The sequence below is a fragment of the Apaloderma vittatum genome, unplaced genomic scaffold (assembly GCF_000703405.1).
Source record: "Apaloderma vittatum isolate BGI_N311 unplaced genomic scaffold, ASM70340v1 scaffold515, whole genome shotgun sequence".
Taxonomy (NCBI): domain Eukaryota; kingdom Metazoa; phylum Chordata; class Aves; order Trogoniformes; family Trogonidae; genus Apaloderma; species Apaloderma vittatum.
Genome location: NW_009717458.1, coordinates 22,746 through 37,993, shown reverse-complemented (window position 1 = coordinate 37,993; position 15,248 = coordinate 22,746). Strand labels below are relative to the sequence as shown.

General features: G+C 50.6%; 2 protein-coding genes across 2 annotated transcripts; both read left to right on the top strand.

Annotated features, from left to right (window-relative positions):
- The first annotated feature begins 1,960 nt into the window (after window positions 1–1,960).
- Window positions 1,961–2,359, top strand: PIRT (phosphoinositide-interacting regulator of transient receptor potential channels). The gene has a single exon (XM_009869884.1). The coding sequence runs from the start codon at window positions 1,961–1,963 to the stop codon at window positions 2,357–2,359; it is 399 nt and encodes a 132-aa protein (XP_009868186.1).
- A 5,254-nt stretch (window positions 2,360–7,613) lies between these two features.
- TMEM238 (transmembrane protein 238) lies at window positions 7,614–13,595 on the top strand. The gene is made up of 4 exons (XM_009869886.1): window positions 7,614–7,688; window positions 7,829–7,941; window positions 9,248–9,367; window positions 13,385–13,595. Exons 1-4 carry the CDS (start codon window positions 7,614–7,616, stop codon window positions 13,593–13,595), a joined length of 519 nt encoding a protein of 172 aa, XP_009868188.1.
- Window positions 13,596–15,248: the final 1,653 nt, after the last annotated feature.

Sequence of the window (15,248 nt, the reverse complement as noted above, 5' to 3'; positions counted from 1 at the left end):
TACGTCTGTCTCTTTTCAGAATAAACCACAAACCTTGGTGGGGACAGAGTTGAAAGAATAAGGGAGTGATGGCTGGCACCCAGCCATGAGCATCCCTAGGTGGGCAGTCGGCCCAGTATGACCCAAATACAGGTAGGTTTCCTTAAGATGGTACCTCTGGAGCTGTGCCACCTTTGCAGCCTCCGTGCGGCCGCACACACGTGGTACATGCTCTCACATTCATCCACAGCAACAAGGAAAGAGCTGGAGCCACAGGGCTTCATGCTCATCTCACCTTCAGCTCATTGCTGCCTGCTGCAGCTGCAGTCAGAGTGCAAATCCAGCTCAGTATCACCTGTGATGTGCACCTCCTGGTGAGATATCCCATGGGTTGGCAGCTGGTCTGGGTGCAGCCAGGGCTGAACAGAGCAAACTTAAGCTTAAATCTTGCATGGTGCTTAGGAAGGGCTGTGCTCTACAGTGGAGCAGGCACAGAGCCCTGGTAGCACTGCCCATCCATCTGACCTCCACTGAGGTCTTGTGCCCAGGCCAGCATGGATGTGGCTTGAGCCTGACTGCTGCCCTGCATGGGGCAGCCCCACAGGGACAGCTTTGGGGCTGGCTGCAGTCGCTGCTGATTCTGCTTTGTGGTGCTGGCAGAAGGATGATGCAGGTTCCTGGGCTGCTCCTTGCAGGCATCTCTGTGGTACTCTTGCTGCAGAGCATCCCTGTGCCCCAAGAGTGAGGACAGCCCCAGTGACCATCAGGGTACAGGTCAGTCCCAGCCGAGCCCCTGGGAGAAAGCCTGACAGCTCAGGCAGGAGTTTGCTTTGCAAAACCAATCTGGTTCCTGGGCATGAAGCGTCCACATCCTGCCCTCTCCTGCTCTCCTCAGCCCTGGTACCTGAGGGGGTTCATGTGTGCTGGGTTTCCCAGCAGCAGGCCAGAGCGTGCATCAGGAGCACTCCCCATCCCAGTCTCCTGTCCTCTCCTCCTCAGCAGAGACCTGAGGAAATGGTGGTTAACGTAATGCTCAGCCTTTCCCATTTACCGTAATGGTTTCTCTGTGCTAAATGCACTTTGTTTCTGGGAAAATGTATTTCCTCCTTGAACTGGTGAAAAAATAATGGGTGAAAAAGCCACACTGCTAATCCAACTGTCTCAAGGCAGGGGGTTTCAGTGTGCTCCTGCTACTGAGCTCAAGCTTCCTGGCTCAGCTCACAGCTGGAGAAATATTTCATATGTGACGAGCATTTCCCCATCTCCCATCCGAGCATTTAGGAATAGGAAATGAGAAGCTCTTCTGCTGCAGCTACTACAGGCCTGACATGTCTAGGATTGATGTGGCAGTGAAGAACTTCCAGTGAAGGAAGCTCTCGGCCTACAGCGAGATGCTTTCTGCTCACCCTCTGAGTGGTCCTGATGTGGCACATCCATGTCTCAGCTTTCCCAGCTGCAAGAGGGAGATATGTCCATGCCACAAGGCGCTGAGGTGTAATTTGGGATCTGGGAGGGAAAGCAGGTCTGGGTATATGATCAGCATCACCAGCCCTGCTTGCAAAACCCCACTACTGCCCTCAAAGCAGCCAAGAGCCCTGGAAGGCTCAGGGTGGTGGATTCCAGTGAACATCCAGTCATCCCACTACTGAATCCCTGCAGGAGGTGGAAGCTGGTGAGCTGGAAGGCCTAAGGACAGGGACAGGAACTGTGGGAGTCCCACTGTCCTTGAGTGTGCAGTGGGACTCCTCATACATCCTTAGTCCAGCCTGCAAGGCCCCATTGCTCATTCCTACATTTCATTGCTTTCCAAGGTGTGATGTTTTTCACTCCCTGCAGTGACCCACAAAACCTTCTCCAGCTTCATTTGGCTTGACACTAGTTAATGACCAAAGGGAAAGCACCTGATTCCTCCTCCATCACTAGCCCTGCTTTGCTTTTTCTCTTTTGTCCATCTCAGGTCTCCTCCTCAGATCCTATCACCATGGAAATTCCCCCCAAAAGTCCTGATGAGAGCGAAAAGTCTCCCCAGTCCAAGGAGTTAATGACCAGTAACACGGCCAGCACCCTCTACATCAGCTCCCGGAGCGAATCCGTCTGGACCAGCGCATCCAGAAGCAAGTGGGACATATACCACAAGCCCGTCATTGTTGTATCTGTTGGAGCAGCCATCTTTCTCTTTGGAATGGTCATCACTAGCCTGTCTTGCATCCAAATCAAGAACAAAAATGTTTACAAGATGTGTGGCCCAGCTTTCCTATCCTTGGGACTGATGCTCCTCGTTTGTGGCCTTGTGTGGATCCCCATCATCCGGAAGAAGCAGAAGCAGAGACAAAAGTCACAGTTCCTGCAGAGCCTCAAGTCCTTCTTCTTTAACCGCTGAGGGCAGGCCAGGACCTTCTTGGGAAGGGTCCCCTCCCCTTTACCCACCCGCGTTGGTTACTCATTAAAAGAAAAATGTTATTGTACTCTCCTAGATTATTTCATCCCAGTAAGTCTCTTCCCTACAGGTGAAACTCACTGTATGAGTCTCCAGTGTGAAAACAAACTTTGTTTTTCATCCAAGTCATCCCAGGAAAACAGTAGAATTTCACAGCTGAGCCCAGCAAGGCAGGTTCAAGCTCCTTGCATCCTCTTTCTGTCCAATGAGCAATTCAAATGTCACATCTTGGGAAAATCAGAGCTCCTAAGTAACCTGGCTCCACCCAGTAGCTTCTGCAAGATGCATCAGCAGAGAGGAGCCAACAGACTACAGAGTGTGAGTAAAGCCTGGTGTGAACATTGGTGACTGAAAACTGCAGCTCAGATGTCGAAACTGGAAGGCCAGAGCTGGTTTATCCAGACTTGGTAGAGAGAAGAAGCAGGACAATGTAGTTCTAGACCACTTTGTATCAGAGGAGGCCACCAAACAGGCAACATACATCACCCAAACTCAGGAGGACCAGATGTGCTGCCGATGGCCAGGACTTCCCTGTCATTGGTCTGCGACAACGGCTGGCTGAGACACAGCTGCAAACCAGAACTCACTCCTTGCTCAGCATGGAACATGGATGAGCTTTATTTATTTCTCTAAGGAGTCAAGTCAAGGAGCAGCATTTTGTTCGCTCCCTCTGGCAGAGGCTGTTTAAGAAGGCTGATCCCCCAGGCCTTCACAGGACACAGCTGTTTTTCAGCATCTGTCCCTTTGCACTAATGTTGACAGCCAGAGCCACCTGTAAACCCTTTCAGCCTATTCATGCAACCAGAATTAGACCACAGGCAAGAGAGACAGGTTCATTATCTCCACCACTCTATTTGTGCATTTAATAAATATGTGCCCTGAGGCTATTCACCAAGGCAAGCACGGGTCCTTTCTGCTTGGTTTTTGCTTTAATTTTCTATTTTCAGTAGGCCTGATTTACTTTAAAAGACATATCTGAAACCCAAATTCTCAGTCTGAAGAACTGGTCTCAGTCTGGAGAGCAAGATCTGGGTTGATACAATGAGGGCCATAATGTCCAGCTCCCAGTTCTGGGTTCAGTCTCTTTTTCAGAAGCACTGATTCAGTCTGGATCCCACAACAGCCCCTCATCAGTCCAGTGAGAGACCCAAAGCACTGGCTGAAAAGCCCTGACACTGCGGGGTGAGGATGTGGTTGTGCTGAACAGAAGCAGAAGAGGAACACAGAAGAGGACACCCCACCAAGCTCCTCTTTGTAGTCTGCAAAGCCTTCAGAGAAGCCGAGGCAGCCCTGGTGCTCTTCTGAATGACCTGGAAGGCTGCAAGGCTGGCAGGGGGTGCACAGAGAGAATTTGTTGTGTGTTTGCTCTTTGATTTCTGACAGAGAGGGTATGATAACCTCCATCAGCTGCTGAGGAGAGGAAGCTCATGTAACCCCCTTAGGATTCTCTAACACAGTAATCTCACATCTACCAGCAGCTCCCAAGGAACTCTGGAGTGAAACACAAGGAGTGGGGTGTGCAGACAATAACCTTTTTCCTGGTTAATGCCCACCTTCCACTTAACAGCAGCTCAGAGCTAAGGCAAAGGTTACTCAGACCATTGTTTAATGGCCAGAGATACATGCCCACCCCCTCTGTTTTTTGACAGGTTTTTAAAATCAGTTTGGACTTTCAGCCTCTGCAACATCCTGAAGCCACTATTCCTTCGAGCTCTCTAATTCACCAGACACGCTGGTCTGGTGTATGCTCTGTATGCACGGCATCAGGAGACAGGACAAAGCAGATGGTAACAGATCCTGCTGCCCCAGGCTGGGGGGCACCCAGCAGGTCAGTTAAAAGGGAAACGAGTTCGGTATAGTCAAGGATCATGAAGCTGCAGCTGTGGGAACTGTGCCCGAGGCCAAAAGTTGATTCCCTGAGGGAAATATTTAATGTCTTCTTGGCCATCTCCAGTCAACTCCCTTCTTTCTAAAATTGGTGCCACACCAGCATTTCTACTTGCAAATATGGTCCAAGGTGCCCATGGCCAAAAGCTGTCAAGTTGGAAGCATTTGTGCTACCACAGCCTGGCAAACATGACTAACCAGGGAGCTCGGGCTCACCTTGATGTGGTTGTCACGACCCCACCAGGTGTGACCAATGCAGGCCAGTGTCATGCACCTCGAGATCCCCCCCATCAGTGTTGGGAGACCTTGAGGAGCAGCTCCCAGCTGACAGAGCTGGATTATGAGTATTCCAGCAGTGCACGTCCCTTTGCCCCAAGCTCAGCCTGGCCCTGAGTTTTGTTTCCTGCATGGTGCAGACATGTGTGTCCCCTGCCAGCCAGCACCAGGTTTGTGAATGGGATGTGGAAGGTGTATGGTCTGGCACTGGACCCAGTACACCTCTGTTTGCTCCTCAGCTGTGCAACACTTTGCTTGTTTTTTGCAATCCTGACTTGGAACGAGACAGAAATCTCTATTGATTTATCTTCAATGAGCAGAGGGCAGAGGATGCTCGTGCAAAACTCCTGCTTGGGGGGTAGCCGCAGCCAGAAGAGCAGGCAAATGTCAGAACTCATGAGGGGGGAGATCAAGGAGCAACGTGAAGAGATCACCAGCTCCCTGCTGGCTGCAGCTGCAGATCTGGTCACAGGCAGGTGTCCTAAAGCTGCACTTTCTTCAGAAGGCACCTGGAAAGGACCCTGCTGCGAATAGCTCTGCTGTGGCAAGAGACTGCCCAGCCTGCGCTAGCTGTCCAAAGGGATGTGACAGGAGGACTAGAAGTACCAAATGGCCTGGAGAGAGGGAGCAGGGGACCTGCCTTCCGTGTCTCACGACCGAGGATAAGGAGACGGTCAGTGAAGTGTTAAGTCGTTTCTTATGTTAATATGATAAGAAGATCAAGAATCTAATGGGATTCCAGACTGGTCATTTGTAACAAGGATATTAGGTTTAATTAAAGCAGAAGTTTCCCAAGGGACTTCCACATTGCTGCTCTGGTCTCACATCTGTCACCTTGTGCCGGCTGGTAGAGATGGGAGGCTGTGTTATAGGGTTTTTGGGACAGATGATGGTGTGATGGGGAGGGTAGCACTAAGGACATCAGGAGGTAGAAGAGAACATTTTGTGCTGCAAGTTTGTTTGGGTGCTGGCCATGTGCACCGGGTGAGGGTCTCAGGTCTATGGATGTGCTCAGTGGACACCTCCATTGAGATGTGAGGAATGCATAGGTGGCACTGCGAAAGCTCCTGGCAAGAGGGTGAAGCCCAGGTGAGGGTAAAGGCCCAGGGATCAGCAAAGCTTGCTGAGAAAGAGGAGAGGGGATTTATTAGGTAGATACTACCATCTGCATAGATCTATAGGAGGACAGCGAAGTAAAGAGACAGAAATGTTGACTGGAGGGAAAGCTTGATTAAGAGTTTGAAGATCAACAGGCAGATAGAAGTCCAGCAACAAAGTGGGAATTCTGCACTTTGTTACAGGTGACATAAATGCATAATTACTGCCGGGAAGTTGGGTGGCCTTTGCATTTGTGTATGCAACGCAAAGAGCTTCCAGCACTGAGATATACATCATATTCTTAAAGTAAGAGAGTCTGAGCTGGAGCAACTGAGGGAAACAGAGATGCAGGGTATCCTGGAGGCTGTTGACAAGGGTTTCGTTAGGAGCAGACATAAAAAGCATCTGCTGCTATAACCCAGCAAAACCCCACAGGGCTGCCGAAAAATTAAACCCTGCTTGTGTGCTGTGGGACTAGTGGATTTCTACATGCTGCGGATGTGGGAGGCTACAGAGATAGGAGACACCCACGAGTTTGAGATGGGTTTATGGAGAATAGAGCCAAAAAAGAGATAGCAGGAGTAGCAGAGAGGAATGTCCCTTCTAACTTCTGTAACATCACTGTAGTGGATGCTGGAGAAGACCATGGATGTGGCAGAAAGGGCTGGGCTCACGTGCTGTCTCCTCCTGAGCTAGAGGCACCTTTGGTCTGATCACAGGGCAGTTCAAATCTTTGGGTTATTCCTAAACACCTGCAAAGCACTGCTTGATTGCTCCCTGATATTTCTCTCTACTTCCACTGAAGCCTACTTGAATCCCGGTGTGATGCCAAAGAAAACCACATTTTAAGAAAATATCAGGTTATCCAGCAAACATAATTACGTCCAGCTCCACTAAAGCAAGCTTAGATGGTTCTGCCAGCTTCCCCTGTTCTATAAAAAGAACAGGAAATCCATTACAAAATTCATTATCTCTGCAGAGCAGTTCAAAGAGGAAGTGCTTCTCCTGCATCTCAAAGGTCAGCCCCCACCAGCAAAAGGTCAGCCCCCACCAGCAACCCCGCCGAGCAGGCTCGGCTGCCGGTTGACACCCTGCCTGCTTCGAGGTGTCTGCAGTGGTTTCTTTATTCCTGGGCTTTAAAAAATTTGAAGATACTGCACACTTGTGCTGCATATCTCTCTCTAAGGCCACTAACTTTTTTTTTATCTCACTTCACATTAACTGGATTCATCTTTGGTGTAAGCTGCAGATTTCCAAAGCTGCTGCTGAGAATTGCACTAGCACTAATCCCGCTCCTCTGCAGTATAGATTTAACTGTGAGAGGAAGAAGGTGACAACTGGTGTCTGTAAGCCCACATATATATTGCCCCTAGAATTTCTACCACTCCTGCCTGAAACCACGGCTGAGGGTGGTTGATAACCCAAATTCCCTCTGAGATGTCAGCTTCATCCCAGCCTCTGGGTATCAGCAGCCCCCCTGGAATGCTGCTGGTGCTGCCTTGCTCCATAAGGAGCAGACGACATCCTGCTGGGATGAACTGCCATTGCCCATCCCTCGCTCAAATCCAGCAGCAGCCCTTCCCTGTCCTTAATGAGCAGTACCCAGAGTAGGAAGTTTGAGGACTCTCAAGGCACGGTGAATTTGAAATGCTACAAACAAAAACCCAATCCTTCCTATTTTCACAGTAGGTGTCAGTTACACAGAAACTATCAAACCAGCTCCGATTTATCTCATGGCACTGCTGGGAAGGGAACGGGAAAGCTGCAAGAGGCAGATGTGACCAGATGTGCCCCAGCTTGTCCCCTTAAACTTGCTAGGGAAGGAGAAAGAATGCTGAAGCTGGGCTTTCATCTGAACCATATCAGAGATCAGAAATCTGATTATTCCTCACTCAGATGAACTACTGCTGTGACCTGGGTGTTTCCAGGGGAGGAAATGCCTCCGAGCTGCCTGGGCACGTGTGTGAAGTCCCAGGGCTATGAGTTCCCCCAGCCAGAGCTGGGTGTTAAGGTAGCAGAGGTAGTTATGTTTTCTTATTCGAAATGCGGCCTCATCAGAATCTGCCCGTGTTTCTGATTCTGGGCAAAAGCCCTTAGTGGAGGTCTCAGCCAGGCTTGGCTCCTGCCCATCCTGCTGCCTGTCTTCTCTAGGTGGAAGGAAATACTGGAAAGTTCTTCCATGACCTTTGTGGCAAAGATATGGGGAGGATGGATAAACTGTCTGCAGAGTTGAAAGTAGCTCAGAAAGTCCCTACTGGGTGCAGGTAATGAAAACAGTGTTCAGGCTCCCAAGGCTGTCCTTAGATGAGGTACAGAACAAGGAGGAGGAGAAGGAGGTGGAAACTTGAGTCCTCCACACTTGGTGACACACTGAAAGCTTTAAGTTGGGAGTGTTTAAGGGAAAATAAAGCTCTGTAGTAACATCCTGACTGACTTGTGAAGGGTCAAAGCACTCAGAAGGGCATCCCACATGTGTGTCCCCATGGGATAGTCAGTTGAGTCTCTAGGCAAAGCTTTTGCGGGGAAGCTCCTAAGGGTTGTGAGCTCTTGATGTGTGGCTGAGATTAGGAGACACCTGAGCTGATGCTGGCACACCCCAGTGGTTGCTTAGGGCAGCAGTTTGAGCTCCCAGTGTGCTTTTGCCATCTCCAAGGGCAGTAGAAGCCATAAACCCCAACTGGCACATGATTGACAGCCTCTCCCAGCCCTTCTGAGAAGATCAGTGATCACTGCAGGTAAACAGGCAGCAGGTCACCAGGCTTGCCCTATGGGAGGTGCTGGGTGTGTGTGGCAATGCCTCTGCCATGGTGAGAGCCGGTGGCATCTCTGACTGAGAGACCAAGGCACCGCAGCAGGGATGGGCCCTTGTGTCTCCCAGTTGAAATCCTCACCGTGCAAAGCTTCAGCCCCTCTCTCTGCCTGCAGCTGACAATTACTCTGCTTTTCCCCAGTGATTACAGCCATCATCTCGTGCAGGGGTTCCCCTCTCTGTTCACTGGGTAGGTAGAGTGGAAGGTCTGGTTTTTCTGACTTCTGTGGGTCCTCTCCCAGCCCCAGCTGGAAACCCTCCCCAGGTTTAGGGAGGGTAGGGTATCAAGCACGAGGTCTGGTCTGCACCCTACCTGCACCAGCCCTTAGGGTCGTGCTTTGGGCTAGCGTGACAGATTATGCCAAGTTTTGCACAGTGCTTGGGGATGGGGTAAGCCAGCACCCCTCCTTCCAGTTCTGCTTGACTTCCATCCCTGAATGCAACTTAAACCCAGGTCTTTGAGCTCCAGTGCAGTGAAGGGGTGGCTGGAAACCACCAGCCAGCATAACCAACATTGTCAGCATATTCCTCACCTGTACTGACCTCAGCTCGACACACTTGTTGCTTGGGACAGGGAAAGAGTTACTTCCCAAGGCAAGCAGCGCTGTGCCCGCACACATCAGGTCTGTGGAGAAGCCGACAGACAAGCTGTCCCGAGGGCACAGCTTCTGGGAGAGTTCCTCAGCCCTCTGGCTGCTCTCCATGCAGGTGTGAGTCCAAGCCAGTTTGTGCTTGCTGACCCTGTTGAGATATTTTTACAGCTGTGCCTGCCAGCACTCGCAGACGCTGCCGTGTAGGTCAGACCCTGGCACTGCTGCTCCCCCAATCCTGCTGCGCAGCTCTGGCAAGTGGGACTGCACAGGAGCATCTCCAGCTGCTGGCATCTTCTGGAGAGCATTTGTAGATCTCACAGAAAAGCTTTCAACTGCCGTGTACCTACCACAGGTGTGTGCCAGCCACAGCCTGATGATGGCCACAGCACAAAGCTGGGCAGAGGGTGAGGGACACCCTCTGATCCGTGTGGGCTGGGCTATGGGAGCTTCTTTCAGCAGAGGGGAACATGTGCTAAACCACCATGCACCAGGATGCTCTGAAGCATTGTCCTGTGTGGGAGGGCATCAGCACCACCAGGCAGGGCTCAGCAAGGAAGGTGCACTAGGGGAAGGAATCTTTCCTAATTCAGGGCTATTCCTGTCCTGCCAGGATATCTGGACTTCTTTCCCAGATGTATGAAGAGGTACAATCACTCAGTGTCTATCAATCAGTGATTTTTGTGGGGAAATGGTGCAAGTAGGCATCCTGAGAGTTCAATATAGATTGCTCTGAGATTTCATGTGATCAGGGAAACTCTCCCTACACCCAGATTTGAGAGGAGAGTGCTTGGAGAACAGCATCGCTCCTGCAGCCACGGGTACCACGAATGTTACAGCTCTGCATGGACCTGCTGGCCCTGGAAGGGAACGAGTTCTCTTGTGCCACAGGACAGAGTTTGCTCACCTCTGCCAAAGCTGAGCTCATTTGCAGCCCCTACATTCGTTTATGGCAGCTTGAACTATTCATCACCATAGGCACAACCAGCACCGAGCCGTGGAGCTGCAGCTGGAGGTCACTGCATGAACCGACCTGGGGTTTCCTGGTGAAGCAGCATCTTACTGCTCATCCATTTTCTTATCCTCAGGCAAATACTTCATAAAAGCTCAGCTCATGCTACAGGACAAACTTTTTGAAGGGTCCTTCTCAGGTTTGTCTCCACATGCTGCAGTTAAATAAATATTGACTCACTCTCTCTAGCCAAAGATTTTGTCAGACCACTTCCATTTGCTTGCTCAAATTCTTGCTGTTCCCAACTAATATGTGGCTCGGGGGAGCAACATTCGTTGTTCACTGTGAAGAACTGGTTCACTCTTGCTACATACTTCTGCAAACCCGTTCTGGGCCAGCTCCAGGAGCAAGCATTTTCCACGAACATCATCTTTCCAGCTACAGCAGAACTGGACTAGAAAAAGGCAGATGAGCTAGGCAGAGTTTTCTACTCTTTTTTAGTATTTTTTGAGTGAAATGCAGCTGTCTGCAGTTTTCTGAGCCATTAATCAGAGGTGAATGAACTTCTGGAAACCTTTGGCTTCTTTTCCAACCCAGGGAGTGACTTTATTTAGTGTGTCACGTTTCCTTTTATGCTATCACAGGCAGATCATTGCTGTCATGCACTGTTTGGCAGGGCTCAGTATCACTGAAATGCATCCATCTGCAGCGGTAAATACTGCCCCAGCCCCAGGGCTTTTCTAGAGGGACACCAGGTGTATGGGACAGGCCATTCTATGCCACAGTGTCTTCTCTAGAGGGACACAAGTTACCTCAGCTATTCCACCCTCTGGAGTGGGGTCAGCGATTCCCAGTTTCTACATTTCCAGAACATGTGCAAGGTTTCCTGATCTCGTTTTCATTCCTGGATTGTCCCCGGTATGGGATGCAGCCCAGCAGGAACCTTATTCGTCTGGCCCGTTGACATCAAGGTGGCACAAACTTTTTGCAGTGTGGGGCTGGACAGGCTTGAATTGACTTGAAGTCCTTGCATCGAACTCATTTTCCTTCAAACTGTTTGTTTTTGGAGAGTGTAGGTGGTCTGAGAGGGATTCCTGGGGTGTCTAAGATGAACTCCTCTTCATGTGTCTAATGTCCATTAGGATCAGAGATCTAGAAAGGGCAGAAGAGTCTTGAGGCATCTTCTGGGGGTCTCCCAATACAATAAAAATTGACTGTCTAATCACCTGGAAGAACTCCTTGAAATTAAGTGAACAGAACACAAACATTCAGAAAAAAAAAAAAGCAGAGGAAGTAGATAGAGCTGTGAGAGAAAGAGGGGACACAGAAAGGGCCCTTCCTTTCAAAAGATGCTCACAGAAGGGGCTCAAACTCAGAAAACTGGCCAGAGCACTTCCACCATCATTAACACTCAACTTTGGGTGTGTTCGTAAAAATGCAGCTGAACTGAGGAGCAAAGAGCTGCAAACCTCTTTTTGCATCCTCTGTCCACATCTACAGGCACTGCAGTCCATGGAAAGATGACTACAGAAGAAAGTTTCCACCCAACAGGTTGCCCAGCAGCCAGCCAGCAGTTGGGCACGGTGCTGAGTCCCGGGTCACCTGCGGAGCTTCCCCAGCCCCTGAACCCTGCTCCTGAACTCTGCGTCACTTCTCAACTCAGCTCCTCAGGAGGCTGCAGATTCTGAAAGATCATGAGGAGCTGAAGACTGGGTTTGAGAGCAAGGGATTTTTTCAGCTTAGCACCCACAACGGCAGATTTCAGAGCATGGTTCCTGCAAACAAGGTGATCAGATCCTGAGAGAAGCTGTGCCCAACTCTTCCCTCCAGCCCTCTGAACATTAATCCAGGGCTGATCCCAGGCTGGCAAAGAGCAAATTCTCCCCCAGGCGCCAGAGGGTGATGATGCACAAAGAAGAAAAGAGTTAGTTAGTTGTGTGTTTAAAAGCATTCATTGTTCATACAAGGGGGAAAAAACTATCTCCTGCAATGGGCAGACCCTTGCCATTGGGAGGGAACAGCACAGACTGGAACAGATGGCTTAGATAGTGCTGGCTGCTGTGAATTTTCAAGTAGGAGGCTGGATAAGGTCAGGAGAGAGGACCACAAGGCCCTGCTGGGCAGTCTCCTCTGCCATGTGCTCGCCATTTGTGCAATGCACGGTGCAGGTGGCAGGCAGTAACACGATGACTTCTGGCACCTGAGATTACCTGGGCAGCAGATGAAACAGTCAGGCAGGATAGGCAATGTGCCCCATTCCCTCCAGCTACCACCTTACTTGTGACAGAACAGTGATGGGATGGCCCAGGTGGCAGACAGGACCTGGGTGCCCTGGGTTTGGCAAGGAGATTGGAGAGGACACTCCTGGCATGACACCTGGCATCCCCTGCAGCTAAGGCCACCTCCAACAGGTACCTGCAGCTGGACACTGCTCCAGTTCCTCACACTGACTTCATGCCCAAAGGTCCTGTCTCAAGATTTGGCATCATCTGCATGGCCAAGAGATGGGGTAGACAGCTGCCAGCCTACAGGCCTGCAGTGCTCATGTCTTCGGATGGCTTTCCCAGAGCCGAGGGCTCCCGGGATGCTCCACTTCTCAGACATTCTTTATTTGCCAAGTACACACAGACCAGACAGGCAGGAGAGGGAAGATGTGCCCAGGGTCACACAATGACCTGGGAGCAGAAAGCAGCAGTCCTGGATCCCACAAAGCGATAGTGGCTGCTCAGAGACAAGCCAGGAGCTCTGGGAAATTTTGCCTTATTTGGTGATTCATCGCTGATTTGCTTGGTTGACATTTTTGGGATGGGCAGTGACACAGGTTGTCTGATTCGTGGCTTTCCAGCAAGACCTGCCTTTTGGAAGCGTTCTGAGGATAATGTCTTTTTGATACTCTGGACAAATTCCCATGCCTCAGTTTACCTATAAAGAAAAGGGAACGGTGCAACATCCTGCAGATGTTACTGGGATCTTTGCACGGTGAGTGCTGCCCAAAAACGACACAAGAAACCATGTTCTCAAATTGAAAGAGTCTAAGCCCATCTGCAGGCTGGGTCAGGACCAGACTTGCAGCTTTCAGGCAGAATGGGTGTGATGTGCCTACACCCAGACCAATCTGAGGGTGTTCAGGCAGCAGGTCCTGCCAGCAGGGCAACAGCAAGGCCATGAAACAGTTAAAGCACTATCGTGTGCTCCCTCCCGATTGTTCTGCAAGGTGTGTTGTGACATTTGTACTTCCTCCTGGCCGCTTTTCGAACAGAGGCAGCTAGGGACAGACTGCTGGGATGCTGCCAGCCCCTCTGCCCCCGCCCTGAGGGTCTCTACCTGGGGGGGTCCACCATGGCCCTCTCCGGGTTCATCGGACGATGTGCTGTGATCCTGCTCCTGGCTGTGCTGTGCGATGTGATAGGGCTGATCATCCTCTTCGTGGGAATTTTTGCTCCACTAAGCTCCTGGGACTTCTTTGTTTACTTGGGATCTCTGCTGCTAGCCTTCAGCCTCCTCTTCTGGATCTTCTGGTACACATTCAACATCGAGGTCCCCTTTAGGGAGCTGGGTTTTAACTAATCTGCACCTCCAGCAAAGCCAAAATGGAAACTTGTACCTGGAGGAGCATCATCACATGCCAGGAAGCTCCAAAGTATCATCATCCGAGTTGGTGAAGAACATCCAAAAAGACCAAAGGGAAGGGCCTAATGGTCCCCACAGCATCGATCAGCCAGATGGACCCTCACAGAAAAGGTACCCCCAGCTCAGTGCGCACAGGGATGCTTTGCTAGTGTTGGAACGCAGAGGTCTTGGAGAGAGAGCCAGACCCTACTGCTGGTGACAGCTACATTTTACAAGTAACATTAGATTTTAAAATGTTCTGGAGTGGGTTAATGATGGGCAGAAACTTGGTTTTGATGAGATGAGCCTGTCTGAATGAGTGTGGAGAGGGGGATTTTAGTGGAAATGGGAGGTGGCTAGCATCTGGGCTTTATTCCCTCGGCTCTTCCCATCAGGTGATGCTGTGAGTTGAGGGTCCTGGAGAGCCACTGCTCTCTCATGGCAGCTTTTGGTAGCAGAGGGATCAGGGAGTGTGAGCTGCCTCTCAGTGATAAAGCCTGGGCAAACAAAGTCGTTAAGATTAATCCAGTTCCAGGCTGTCACCTAGCATCAAAACCTCTGTGTGAATGACGTGTGAGTGAGCGAAGGCAGATGCTCATCGGCATATCCCATCACACCAGTGTGTGCTACTGGCTGCCTGGTTTGGGCAGATTTTGCCAGTGGAGAAGGTTTTTCCAGGAAAGTAGTGGAGAATGGTATAAAGCCAACCAAAGGTTGTCACCAAGGCACCAGTACCATGCCCTGCACGCAGCCTGGTGACAAATGCTGAATACACAGAAACTAGGTACAAGGGGCCATTTCGAGATTATGCTTTCTTAATCTCAGGCTTGTCTGGAACATGCTTGGCTTGTCTGGCAGCTGCCCAACGGGTGGAAAGATCAGGCAACGTGGACTTTGGCTGGGTTCTGCAGCCTGGTCCTACAGTTTGCGAGCAGGAGGGACCTGCACTGTGAGCATCAGCCCCTGCACTGCATGCAGGGGCTCATGGTGACGTGGAAATGGCCAGGTCAGCCAAGAACGGTTGCAAAGGGCTCAGTTTTGGCTTAATCTATAAGCAGCAATACCCTTGCAAAGCTCAACAGAGGTAGAAATATCTGATGTCAGGAGAGAACTACTGCACAGCATCCTGCCCCCTTCCCAGCATCCCAATGGAATGTTCTTTTCCATCAGCACGCTGGCAAGGCTAGCGGAGCCAATTAGCCAGAGTTAATTAGCAAGCAGCTCCACAGTGCTCGGAGCTGTAGGGTACATGACAAAAGGATGACAACAGTAGGAGAATGCCTCAGCCAGGAGCCAACGGGGCTCCCATGTACCGAGAGCCAGCCCACGCCTCAAGGGGTTAATGGTTTTATAACAGTATGTGAGATGAAGAGAAGGCAGAGATGGGGCAGGTGTCACCCACTACTACGTGAGTGAATATCAGAGCTGAGACTGCACTCATGTCTCTACATTTTTGGCATCTCAGCCAGGCTAGTACCTCCGGGCATATACCTCCTAGTGCATAACACGTGGAGATTGCCAGATGACATGGTCCCCAGCCATGCGTCACTCAAGAGAGACATTTCCTTGGACAGTTTTTTTTATAAAGTCTCTCACAGCTGGTGAGAAACA